The sequence below is a fragment of the Solanum dulcamara genome, chromosome 7, assembly GCF_947179165.1.
Source record: "Solanum dulcamara chromosome 7, daSolDulc1.2, whole genome shotgun sequence".
In the NCBI taxonomy this organism is placed as follows: domain Eukaryota; kingdom Viridiplantae; phylum Streptophyta; class Magnoliopsida; order Solanales; family Solanaceae; genus Solanum; species Solanum dulcamara.
The window spans coordinates 1,045,529-1,059,379 of record NC_077243.1 but is presented as its reverse complement, the minus strand read 5'-3'; the positions used below and the strand labels follow the sequence as shown (position 1 = coordinate 1,059,379).

The 13,851-nt window shown below is 37.8% G+C and overlaps 2 protein-coding genes and 1 non-coding gene across 4 annotated transcripts; all 3 read left to right on the top strand.

Moving 5' to 3' along the window:
• The first annotated feature begins 580 nt into the window (after positions 1-580).
• Positions 581-10,780, top strand: LOC129894291 (transcription initiation factor TFIID subunit 12b-like). Of its 2 annotated transcripts, XM_055969908.1 has the most exons (10): positions 581-1,473; positions 1,947-2,153; positions 5,246-5,767; positions 6,265-6,339; positions 7,384-7,462; positions 8,705-8,769; positions 9,293-9,328; positions 9,411-9,636; positions 10,091-10,156; positions 10,493-10,780. In XM_055969908.1, exons 1-8 carry the CDS (start codon positions 706-708, stop codon positions 9,582-9,584), a joined length of 1,926 nt encoding a protein of 641 aa, XP_055825883.1. In that variant the 5' UTR covers positions 581-705; the 3' UTR covers positions 9,585-9,636; positions 10,091-10,156; positions 10,493-10,780. The 2 variants fall into 2 exon arrangements, with proteins under 2 accessions (XP_055825883.1, XP_055825882.1); XM_055969907.1 differs by lacking the exon at positions 10,091-10,156.
• A 533-nt stretch (positions 10,781-11,313) lies between these two features.
• On the top strand, positions 11,314-11,386 carry TRNAA-UGC (transfer RNA alanine (anticodon UGC)). Its single transcript has one exon. It is a non-coding gene; the product is annotated as a tRNA-Ala (tRNA).
• Positions 11,387-12,223: 837 nt separating this feature from the next.
• On the top strand, positions 12,224-13,851 carry LOC129896261 (trihelix transcription factor ASIL2). The gene has a single exon (XM_055972117.1). It carries the CDS (start codon positions 12,593-12,595, stop codon positions 13,700-13,702), a length of 1,110 nt encoding a protein of 369 aa, XP_055828092.1. The 5' UTR covers positions 12,224-12,592; the 3' UTR covers positions 13,703-13,851.

The window sequence follows — 13,851 nt, the reverse complement described above, 5'->3', positions numbered from 1 at the left end:
TTTTTTTTTTTTTTTGTGTGTGTGTGTGGGCTGGGGGGGTTATTTTGATGTAAAGGTAAATGGTTGTACTGGCAAAACGGGGAGGACAGTTCTTGAAGCATCAATCTTTGCGGGACTTCAACCTGTATCTATATGTTTTGGTGGTCCAGAAGATGAAGGAAAAACTGTGGAGACGGGTGGAAAAGAGATAACTGTGCATGGTCTTTAATTAAAATATAAGGGATATAAAAGTAATTTCCATGATAAAAAAATGGCTTTAAATCCTTAAAAAAAATTAGAAATCTTAACTTTTCATTTTTGAGTAACTTTAAAAACTTTATGGCTTAAATTTAATATTTGCCAAATACTACAATAAACTAAAAAAGACTTATAAATTAATTTGACCAACTTATAAGCCCATTCAATTGGGCTCTAAGATGTTATACTAGTCACTTGTGCACAATAGTTTAAATGTGGCTAAAATATTAAATATCGGGTAAAAATTGGTCTCGGAATGAAATTGTCACATTCATTTTTGTAATTTGAAACAATTGCTACACGTGGTCTATAATGGGACCCGCAGAAGTGTAATTTAACCTGTTCTATTTCGCTTTCTTCTTCGACGACGGAGTCTCCCGCAGTCACCCAAATCCCCAAACTGAAAATTCAAAGTTGCCGATGACTGTGTTGATCTAAATTCCGTTCAATCGACAAACCAATAAACAAATGGCTGAAATTCCGTCTTCTTCCCCTAAATCAATTCAACCATCGAACCCTATGATGGACACTGCAAACCAAGCAAACGCCGCCGGAGCTGCATCGTCGTCGTCGGCGTCTTCTAATCCCGGAATTACCATGACTTCTCCTTCTAACAACAATACAATCTCACAATCGCCTTCAATTGACCTCCCTCAAATCCCGTTAACCCAATCTCAGCAACAGCAGCAGCATCAAATTCAGATGCAGCCTCAACAAATGCAGCAGCAGCAGCAACAGCAATTGACACAATCTCAACAACAACAGCAGCAGCAGCAAATGCAGCTTCAGCAGCAGAATAATTCGACTAATCTTAACGGCAGTAACAGCAACTTGATGTCCGCCTCTAATTTTCAGATGCAGCAGAACTTGCAGAGATCACCCTCAATGGCGAGGATGAGTCAATTGCAAATGCAACAGCAGCAACAGCAATTTGGTTTAATGAGGCAGCAATCGGGAGGGCTTTATGGTCAAATGAATTTTGGGGCTGGAGGTACTTCACTCCAGCAACAACAATTACAGCAGCAACAACAACAATTGCACCAACAATTGCAACAACAACAGAATCAGCAACAACAGAATCAGCAACAGCAGCAAATAGGTGGTCAGATGGGTAGCGGAAATTTAGCTAGGGCAGCTTTAATGGGACAGACGGGCCATCTACCCATGTTATCTGGACAAGCTGCTGCAGCTGCGGCTGTTGCCCAGTTCAATTTGCAATCTCAATTTTTGAATTCGGTATCATTTAGCACTTTTAATACACCTTTTCATAAATTTATATGCCTCTAAAAATACTAAGAACTGCTTTTTTATTTTATTTTTAATAATTGTTGTTATTATTGTTATTGTTATTACTACTATTATTTGTACATATTTAAATTCCTTTCTACTTTTATTTGGTATGATGATGACATGAGCTAAGCTTAAATGGAGAAACGTGGTGAAGATTCACAAGGACGCTCCCATCTTGTTTGGGACTTAACACGTTGTAGTTGTTGTTATCACTTCAACACTTATAGGATTCGGATAACCAACTCTATTCCCGAGCCATTAAATGCATAACTTTGTTTGACAATGTACTGCTTGAGAATTTGGCGGTTTTTTTAATTAAAAATGCAGCTGCTATTTGTCATTGTTATCTTTCTTGATGAGGTTAAGTGTAAATTACCGTGCTTTTAGTGTTGCTGAAAGGAGTTTTTTTCTGGGTGCAGCCACGGCAGAAGACAGGTCTAATACAGGGAAATCAGTTCCATACAGGGAATTCCCATGGTCAGTCCTTACAGGCAATGGGAATGATGGGATCTCTCAACATGAGCTCTCAGCTTAGGGCAAACGGGGCCCTGGCATATACACAAAGGGTGAATCAAAATCAATTGAGGCAGCAGTTGTCCCAGCAAAATCCTCTCACCACTACTCAGGTGCCAGTCTTGAAATATGCGTAATATATGCTTCATGCTACACATTAACTGTCTCATTTTATTCCGCTGAATTTTCCACTTGACATTGTGGTAAAATGGATGTGACTCTTTCAGGAAACATGGTTGCAATTTTCTCACATCTGAGCTCAAGTTGTATAAACCAAAAAAAAGCTGTCCATGTCATTTATCCTTTAAATCAATCAAGTCATGAATTCGGTTGTTAGTCATAACAGCAAGCAAAAGAGAATCTTTTATGTTTTCATTCTCGTGAAATTTCCTTTCACGTGAAGGGGACCTTGGAGTAACTGGTTAAGTTGCTGCCATGTGACCAGGAAGTCACGGGTTTAAGCCTTGAAAACAGCCTTTGGCAGAAATGCAAGGTAAGGTTGCGTACAATAGACCCTTGTGATCGGATCCTTCCCTGGACCTTGTGCATAGCGGGAGCTTAGTGCACCGGGCTGCCCCATTATGAGAGGTTTATTCGAGATATTTATGTGAAAGATTGCTCTGGGTATCTTGAAACTTTTATTTTACTTCTCTAATGAATTAAACTTCGAAACTAGGATATGACTTTGTTTATGAAATTGATCACCGGATACTTAGATTATGCAAACACAACAATGATGCACATGCATAAATGTGTAACGTCATTCAAGTAATTCGGCATATAGTAAATAGATGCTGATTCAGCACTAGGTTCAAGTTTAACTTAGTTTTATCCCCAAAAAAATGCCTCATTAGGACGATCACAAGTTTTAACACATGGAGACTTTAAAGAGCCTTTTAGCACATGGTACTATATCTCAGAGATTTTTCAGTGTAATTACCCCTTTACAGTCTTCCACCTCGAGGTGGCACAAAATTCATTCCATGTAAAATCTTATGGTTATATATGAGAAAAGCTTTGTAAAGAAAAAATTTCCTTGTGAAAAGTTTGAATTTGATCCAAAGACGCGTAGGTTAGCTACTCTTACAGTTCCTCAGTACTACATTTCCCGCATGGCGTTCTTATCTGAACGATCAGTTTCCCATTGATTATGCTGCCATTTCTCGGTTTATATTCTGTAATAGGCTAAGTCCTAAGGTGCCAATTATGAACTTTTAACAGTATAGGAAGTATCATTAACACAACTTGCAGTTTGTCCCTTGAGGACGGATTCATAACTGGTTTTCTTTCTTCTCGGAGTCAAACTCTGGTTTTCTTTTTTCCTAAAAATATGTCAGTGCTGGTAGACCTTATTTATGGCATGTTTTCCCCCATTTTTGTGTTCATTTTTATGAAAATTTTATAGAACGTTAGGTTTATCGTCTCCTGACCCTTTTACGACTTACAATTTCTCAAACTTGGTTAGTGAGGCAGATGAATTGAACCATCGTTCTGATATAATGAATTTTCTTTCCTAAGAGGTTGAACCTTTTTTGTAAGGAATGCTAAAGAAAGCATAAGAGCGTTCGTCCATTTATAAGCTAAAATACATTAGCTTATTTATTGTTTTCCCTTCAATTCCACTTTGTTCTAACCAATTGACCTCCATCAAACTTAGAATTGCTGACCTAAAGTAGGAGATTTACTATTTGAAAAAATTAACAAGTTACTTCAAGTTGACATTATGTCATGGAAGTGCAATAGTCTAGGAGTGAGAGATGGAGACACACTTATAGTCCAGTGGAAGTTTTGGGGAGGGGCAAGAAGCTACATGGAGTGGTAACTGCTGAATGAAAAGGATGGAAGTGTTCTAACACATTGCATTTTCATACTTAAAATGAAGACGCTTGAAAACAACATTGAAATGAAGAAGTTTAAAAAAACATTGAAAATGAAAATGAACTTGAAATTGGTATGTTAGGGGATGCTGCTGTAGAAGCAATCATTTCCGTGTCATACGTGGAATGATGTATCTCCCACTTGTGAAATTACACTAGGTATGTTGTTATTGTTGACTGCCTAATTTGCCACTTTCCGTAAAATACTGGGACCATTTGATGCATTTATTTTTTATAAGTTCAAAGTCCAATCTTCTATTAATTTTGACTTTCTTAGTTAGCAACTTTTTTGTTTGTTATATCATTCAAGTTGAACGAGCTTTTCTTTCCTGTAGTAGACTTCTATCAAATGTCATTTTGTTAAATAATCCTATGATTTCAACCTAAGCTAGTTGGATTAAGTTTTGTGTAAAACAATCTTTGAGTTAGTTGCTTCAATCACTTCATTCTCTAGATAACAATTAGCAATTTTCATCAAGGGAGAAGATTTAACCTGTAGGAACTGAACTTGCTGGTGATAATTATGCTCTAAGGCACGGAAGAATGCTTGGTGTCTGTTTCAGCAATTAACAGTTCACGGATAAGTGATGCAAAAAATCAAATTGGGGATTTGCTTCTACACATTAATAAAAAAATTTACCTTATGAAAAAAAAATTGGGTTTTTATATATCTCTTGTATATTGGGGTTTTGCTCCTTCACATCACAATAAAATCTTTACCTTATTCAAGATTAAAAAAAATCAAACTTTGCGGAGAAATATAAATGATATTTTTTTCAGGATAAAATGATCTTAGCAATAGATATTGTTATTGACATTGCAGTATGTGTACATGAATTCCTTTTACTCGTCTTGTTAGTTTTCACACTTGATACAAAGAAACCCTCATGCTTTCTCGGTCGAACTTGTTGCATGGGGCTTGCCTAGTGCGGTTTATCTCTCATGTGTGGTTTGCGGACACTGAAGCGGGGTTTACCCTGTGCACGCCTGAAGGGGTAGCAGCGGGTGGTTCCCTTGTCATAAAAATAAAATAAAATATATCCTTGTGCAAGTACAAGTTAATTGAATCAGCCAAGATGAAATCTGGTTATAAAGTGCTTCAGAGTTGTGGGTGTCAACATATTGCTAGATATTTGAAGCTGACGGTCATTTAAGGCTGTCATAATTTCATTATTATCTTCACTTCTTTAATTTCCCTTTCTCCTTTCAGTAGATCACATGTAATTCTCTTGTGCAATTTAATGTGTAGTCCGATTAACTCTTTTCTTCCTTATTACATTGCAATAGTTTGTTTTTATTGCTCACTTTGACGTTACAATTTGCTGTAGAAAATATCGGCTCAGAGTCTTCCAAGGACGTCATTTGTTAACTCTCAGTTACCTGGGTTAACTCAGAATGGACAATCTGCAATAATGCAGAATAATTCATCACAGCAGCAGTGGATGAAGCAAATGCCTGCAATTTCTACTCCTAATTCCCCTTCCTTTCGTCTTCAACAGCAGAGGCAGCAAATGATTTTACAGCAGCAATTAGCTTCATCTCAACAGTTGCACCAAAACACGATGAGTTTGAACCCACAACAACTATCCCAAATTGTACAACAGCAGCAACAGATTGGGCACCCTCAGATGCATCAACAGCAACAGCAGCAGCAACAGCAGCTTTCACATCAGCAGCAGTCTTCCCCAAGGATGGCTGCCCCTGCTGGCCAAAAATCTCTGAGTTTAACTGGTTCACAACCAGATGCTACTGGATCCGGAACAACTACTCCAGGGGGAAGTTCTAGTCAAGGGAATGAAGCAAGCAATCAGCTTCTTGGAAAGAGAAAGATACAGGATTTGGTTTCACAGGTCTTTCCTCCGCTTCACTTTCTTAATCTATAAACCATGTTATCAGTGTTGGGTACTCCAAAAGAAATATGGATTTCTTCCCATCTGTCCTAGCATTGGTGGACAAAGTTACCCGGTACCTGCTGTTGGTACATGTTGTTGGTGGGAGGTGGTAGGTAACCCGTGGAATTAGTCGAGGTGCACGAAAGCTTGCTCAGACACCACAATTATCCAAAAAAATCAACTTCAGAAATTTTGTGACAGATTACGAATAATGATGGTGATAACATTCCTCCCCTCCCCCCAACTTCAAAAGATTCACTTTGATTCCAATGACAAAATGTAGAAATTTTCTAAGCTAATTTTCTGAAGAGAGTGGAACCAACTGAATTGGAATATTTTACTGAAGAGAGCGAGTCTGACTAACCTAATAGTATGGTCAACACTGTTACTATTGTAAAGTTTTCCTCAGGCTGATTTTGCACTGACTTTGCATAACCACTGTTGTAATGTTTCAGGTGGATTCACAGGGAAAGCTTGATCCTGAAGTTGAAGATCTTCTTCTAGAGATTGCTGATGACTTCATTGATTCGGTTAGGCTTGAAAATGCGTTATTCATTGTTTTTTGTCTTTCTTTTCTCGGGGAGGTCGGGTGCTGGTTATTTTGGGTTTGCTGTGTGTATCACACTTCACTATCACTGATTTTGACTACCTTTCTGGTGAAATCTTTGGTGTGCTAGCTTGTTAGGCCGTATAATTTTTGAACACTATGTACTTGAAGGAGATATCTATTTTTTTTGGCTCGACAGGGTTGCCATCCTACTGATTCTGGTTTCCCTTCTCAGTCCTCTCTCTTCGCTTTCCTTTTCTTCTTCTTCTTTGTTGTAAAATTTCTTGTTCATTACTTTTTCCATTTTTTGTTCAAATTGAACTGCTAAACGCAGTCAAAGGTGTGTCAGGGTATCTTCGTGGAAAAGTTCTGATATAAGATCATCATGTCAATCACCCTTGGTAAGGTCTGCTAACACGCCACCCTCCCCAAACCCCAGTAATGGGATTACATTGGTTATGTTGTTGTTGGAGGAAAGTGGTTGTCATTTTCATTTTAGAGCTTGGTCAGTAATGATGTCAAAACCTTATTTCCCTAGTATTCTACATGTCATTTATATTCTTAATGAAATGGTGATATGTGAGTCATATTTTCATCCGGTCAAAGGATGGAAATTTTATCAACCATATCCAGTCACATGTTCCCTGGTGTCCAATCTATCGCCTTGAACATAGTAGCTTTCCAGCAATGTCTGTACCTTATAGCCACAAATATGATGTTGTTTCAGTCGGCAATAAACTGCTGTCATCCTCAATTTAACTAGAGTTACATACTCCTCTGACTTTTGGGTGTTGTTCCTTGGGTGCCCTCTTACTCAAGTTTTTGGCTTTGTAACCTATGTTTCTGCAACTAGGTCAGGTGAATGTTGCAATATTTTTATTGATCTTTTTCTGAACTAAAATTTATTAATCTGGGCACTTGTACCAGTTTGTTCTAGTTTCTTCTGAAATTTTTTGTGCAGATGATTGTTTATGAAAAATGACATAGATGAATATATTTTACATTGATTATTTGTCATTCATTGTAGGTTACTACATTTGCTTGCAATTTGGCGAAGCACCGTAAATCTTCAACTTTGGAGTCCAAGGATGTACTGTTACATCTAGGTTTGTGCCTGCAACTACAAATAAAGGACCTGTTCTTTAGTTTGTTTCCATTATTTTGAAAGAGCGCTATGATGACTTGGGATAGTTCTTACTTGAAAAGATTATATTAGTAGGTATAAAGGCTGTGTTTTTCTGCCATATATGTTTGTTTTAGTATAATTTCTTTATTTTCTTTTTGTTGATCAGAATGTTCTTTACAGTCTTATGTAGTGAGATACACCTCATGTAGGAAAGAACCCATCCTTCCTCTGTGGAATGTTTAGTTTCACAAAATATGGACCACATTCTGATTGACATAAAATGCGCCAAAGGTTCTTATGTTTGTAGACACATAAAATACCTCAGGTGTAAGGCTCTCCCAGTAGCTGCTGTCCTCTCTGTGTTCCTTAGTTTCAGATGATATTAGGAAAGCTCATAGATCATGTTCATAAATGGAGTTATATGCTGAACTGGATAATGACAGTTTTGTCAGCATTTTCACTTTGATACCAACTTTTATCGTATCATCTCCTTTATTTTCTTATGCATTTCAAGATTTTCATCTGCTTATGGACGCATCCAAATGCTATACTTGAAATGCCACTGCTTTCTTATTTATGAGTAGCTAGCGAAATTTCAATGACAGAATACAGTTTTAATACCAAGCTCTCTCTGTCTCTTCGGGGACATCCGATAAAATTGGAATGATACCAAACTCTCTCTTATCAATTATCATTAGGAGTAGTTGCAGCTTATGCTATACCTGTGTAAGCTTTTGAAAGTGAGTTCCAGGAACTTAAACATCAAACTTGACCCTAATGGTAGAAAAATATGATCATGCATCTGAAAGATACACATTCTAGTCATATATATAGAGAGAGATCAAGTGGTTTAAAACTTCTCACCCATTTCATGTTATAACTACAAAAACAAACCCCTGTGTGATCCCACAAGTGTGGTACAGGTATATTTCTTGTCAAGGTACTATCTCAAATATTTGGAATACGTAAACATCAATATCAGTAAGGACCAACTGCTTTGCCCAATGCCAATCGCTCATAGAGGTCTACTTTATGATGTGTTCTAATATGCTTGCGGTGGGCGCACATGCATGTGCAAACACCCCCATACATTTAGGATACGTTGTTTACAGTCGATATTTTAGGGGGATGTTTTTATTGTCTAAAGATGTTACATATCATATATTAAGAAATAAAGGAAACTGAGGTATTTTTCTAATCTAAATGTTGTGATTCTCTACAGAGAAAAACTGGCATTTGACTATTCCAGGCTTTTCAAGTGAAGAGAGGAAACAGTATCCAGAAAATGTATGTATCTCTGCCTCTCTTTCTTAGCCTTTTCATGGTGGTACATTCCCTTCTTGTATCTGCACTAATGTAGAATAATGAAGTGACATGAGTTATGACTACTAAAAGAGCACCAAGGGTGTGACCTAGTGGTCTATGAAGTGGGTTAAGAACCATGAGGTCTCAGATTCAGATCCCAACAAAGAAAAAAATATTAGGTGATTTCTTCCCATTTGTCCTAGTCTTGGTGGACAGAGTTACCTTGTATTTGTTGTTGGTGGGAGGTGACAGATATCCCATGAATTAGTCAAGGTGCTCACAAGCTGGCTCAAACACCACGGCTATAAAAAAGAAAAGAATTATGACTACTAATAGTAATCAGTGACAATATCTTTACCTCATCCTTGCTCATTTGTTTAGTTGCTGATTGTAGCCCACACTCCACAATTGCTGGTAATCTGCTTATTCATCAATGGTTGTAGTTAGTTAAATTGGGTGAAAACTCACGCTGTTTTTATGACATAGTGTTTCTAACTCTGTGCAGTCATCAAGTGATCTCCACAAAAAGCGTTTGGATGTGGTGAGTGCAATTCTATATGATATAATACAACCTGCCTCGAAGCTTGATGGATAATTTTAGAATCATTGTTAATTTGACTCAGATACGTACCTTGATGGAGACCTCACAAACAGAAACAAGTACAAATAGTAGTGCTAAGGAGACCGTCAGGCCAGGGGTGGGTGACTCAAATCATATGGTCAGACCTCCAAGTTCAGACAAATTGGTTTCCCAGTCTAATGCTTCTCAAATGTTGCATGAGATGACAAGGTTTTGATGTCCCCGGAGTTCTAGGTGTATCTCCTGTGTTAACTGTACAGACCTTGATGGTAAGTTTTACTTCTTTTAAGATGAATTCTACTGTGATTTGCTTGTTTTGAACCCAGCCTTTAGTGGCTCTGAATTTTCATGCCCCATCACTATGTTTGCACTTTGTATAAGCGATCTTTCTCTAGATTAATATCAGTTGCACATTGTATTAATGTGCAGTATGTAATCTGGAGTTCTACATCATGTCTTGGCTGAGGCAGAATGATTATAATGTTATATCTTTTTGGGTTTCATTGCAAATTAGCAGTTTAGTTCTTGGGTACATCCGATCAGAAATCGGCGGTTTTAGTTGTGACATGACTCTGGTGATAAGTGGGTACAATAAAAGTTCTCTGCTCATTTGTTGGTGTAAAGCAAGTTTAATGTCATTGCATGCGTGTTAGAATCTAAGCCCTGAAACTCTACACCACTTGACTACAGAAGCTTGCTTTCTGCTATTTCGTGAAAGTCCAGGATGCTACGTTCAATCTCTGGCATAATACTGAACAGCACATACTGCTACTGAGATGTTGTTATATGGTAAGGCTCAACATCACGTGCATATGGTAAGGCTCTATCTTGAGCCAATTAAGCATGCATTGCTGTTAGAAACAATGTTTTACTTGAGCTTTTTGAAGTAAGTTTGCCACCACAACTATGCTTTCCAATTTTAGAGGCCTCTGGAAGCTGCTCTCACCTTTACTCTGAAACAGCAGTTGGGATCTGGTCCATCTGGAGACTTACTGCATATATCCCAGCCCACCACTCTATTTAGCTCTTACTTCACGTCATTTTGTCATGGTCTTCTTTTACTTGTCATGCACCTTGCTTACCATGTTTACATATACGGGGCTAATTATATTCTCCATTTTGCAGATCAAGAAATGGGAGGCATAGGTTATATAGGTGTAGCTTAATGGAAGTTTTTATGAGACTTTTGAGGCATCTGAAGGAGAATTGCAGAATGAACCACCAATAGTTGAATGGTTTTGAAGGCCTGTAATTACGCAGTTTAGTTTACAGTAGCTAATTCAGCCTGTGAGGATGAAGTTGCTCAAATTTGGTTTCTCCACCATACCCCTCTGGACGACATGTTTACTAGTCCTGTAAATTATTTCCTGATAACGACTGCTTCTTTCTATACCAAAGAATGAGGTTTAAGTTCTTCGTTTTCCCCTTTATCATAGTTGAAACACTCTATCAAACAGGTTTTATGATGTTACAAATCACAAACGGTGTTTTTTTTCCTCAAGGGTACCTTTTAGATTTGACAGTCATAGAGACGTGAAAATTATTATAGAAAATCCTTTTGACATATTCATTACAAGAGGTTCGTACTATAAGTACAGGGATTTAGGTGACAAACACTTGAGCAGTCACCATATTATCTATTAAAAGCATGTTTGGCTTAGCTTATCTAAAACAGCTTATAAGCTGAAAACAACTGATAAATTTGAGACTGTTTTTAATAAGTCGTTAGTTCAAATAAACACACATTCAAATACAACATTGATATTACTTCTTTTTCAAAAACTCCAGGAGAACCCTGCAGACGCTACAATCTTTTTCACAACTTCTGCTCATTCAAACCACTGAGTCATCCAACAATTCCATTGATATAACTTGTAAGCATATAGAGATGAGTTTGTTTTTTAAATAACTATACAATTCTTAAATCTCTTATAAGTTGTAACAACGGGGATGTAGCTCAAATGGTAGAGCGCTCGCTTTGCATGCGAGAGGCACGGGGTTCGATCCCCCGCATCTCCATTGTGTTTTTCCCACAACCATTTTACCTGCAAAAGACACTGGCTTTTTATGGTAAGAATGCCATGTTACGGTTGTATCTTCTAATTTAGATACTTCCAAATGTTTGTTAAAATTTAGATTGAAATCAATTTTGTTAGTGATATGCATTATTTCTCTAGGTTTACTTCTCAAACTAGTTTTTTTCTATTTCAAGTTAAACTTGGAAAATAAAATAGTTAAAATTATATTCGAACAAGTTGGTTAGAGTACAATTCTATCAATAACATTTCATTATCTGGAAATAGAGAGTATATCCAAACACGTAATTAAGAAAGTCATAAATTTATTTGACTATTAAATTTGATCTTCAAATATTTCAACTCTCTCCAAAAAGTTGGCTCAGATTAGTTTTTGGGTTTTATGAAACTTCCACACACAAAACTTTAAATTTATTTCATGAAAATGCATGTTCAAAAATAACTTCAAACTTGAAAAATCACAACTTCAAAAACTCAAATTTTCAAGTTTTAGCTTCAAATATGTGATCAAACGGAAGTTTACTTATTCTAAAACTTGTACTCTCTAAAGTTTGAGCTTTTTATTGAGATCTAGTTTCATAACATAAAACAATAATAATAATAATAATATACTCAGTATAGTTTCACAAATTAAATTCAAAAAGAATAATATATACACAGTTTTATCTCTACAGTAAAGGATAATGAAACTATTTTCAATATCATCAACAAATGACATAAAATTATTATGAGATCATCTTGTATTGTTTTAAATAAACACCTTCATAATTAATACTCTAGTAATTATGAAGAGCAAAAAATAAAGTAATTATACTGTCACTTGGAGTATAACAAATAGAGAAATCCTTAAGCCGGCCTAATGGATGTTTACGCCGCCGGTGACGGATTTCCTGTAAAAAGTTACTCGGCTTACCTTCCCACCTATGCCTAGCCGCCACGTGTCCCACTCCTCGGCACCCTAAGACCGACGCCGTCTCGCCCACCTCTGTTTTTTCCGTCAGCCGATAAAATGTCCAAATAATTGAACTTTTTCCAAAACTAAACTCAGTTATACTAACCAAACAGCCCCTTCCCTTATTATATACCGCCGGTCAACCGAAACCCTAGTCGCACCTAACCTAAACTCCTCCTTTTCTCTCTACAAACTTTCAGATCGGCGCACCGGAATCTATTTTAAAAGGTTCAGTTTATGGAGAACGACGAAGAAACACAGTCACATCAGTCCGGTGGTTCTGGATCTCCGGAACCGCCGCGATCTAACGGGAGGATAACTGTGACGGTAGCATCAGCGCCTCCTCAGAACACCTTGACTTTGGCTCTGCCGATACAGCAATCGAGACCTGTTGGAGCGTCTGGCGGAGGAGGAGGTGGAAGGGAGGATTGTTGGAGTGAAGACGCTACGGCTGTACTGATCGAGGCTTGGGGTGAGCGGTACATGGAATTGAGCAGAGGTAATTTGAAGCAGAAGCACTGGAAAGATGTTGCAGACATTGTTAGCAGTCGGGAGGATTATAGGAAAACGCCTAAAACTGATATTCAGTGCAAAAATCGAATTGATACTGTGAAGAAGAAGTACAAGCTGGAGAAATCTAAGATCGCGGCGGGTCAAGGACCAAGCAAGTGGCCTTTCTTTGAGAAGCTCGATCAATTGATAGGTCCGACGGCTAAGATCAATCCTACAGTCGCTGCCGGCGTTGCTGGACCGTCTAATTTGTATTCAGGTAATCAACAGGTGCCTATGGGTATTCCTATGGGAGTCAGGTCCCTTCCTCAGCTTCGACAACATCAACAGCTGCAGAAGCAGAAGCAACCCTCCCGGAAAAGGCCTCACATGGATTCAGACACATCGGAATCGGAGTCAGAACCGGAGCTTTCACCTGCTTCAACCGATAGTTTTCCACCCGGAACATTTCAAAAAAAGAGACCAAGGTTACAGAAGGAAATGCTAAATTCAAGCTCAATAAGGCAGGGGGGAACACACGGCGGAATTGGAATGGGAGAAGCTAGTGGAAAGGAGAGCGGAAACAGTAATTGGGGGAATTCAGTGAGGGAGTTGACACGGGCAATTCTAAAATTCGGGGAAGTATATGAACAAACAGAGAGCGCGAAGCTGAAACAAATGATGGAGATGGAGAAGCAGAGGATGGAATTCGCAAAAGAAATGGAATTGCAGAGAATGCAGTTCTTCATGAATACACAATTGGAAATTTCACAGCTGAAGCACAGGAGAAGTGGAAACAGCAACAACCATGCCGCAGCCACCAGCAACCATAACAATAACAGTGATAGCAGTATTTAAGGTCTAATAAAGATCCACGGTGCTCGGTATCTGACAGAGATTTGTATTTGTAATGTGTTTAGTTTTACTGCTAAACTATATCTTTCATTTGAAAGACAAGTTGTAGAATATTATATAGTTCATTAATTCTCAATTGAAAGTTTATTTAA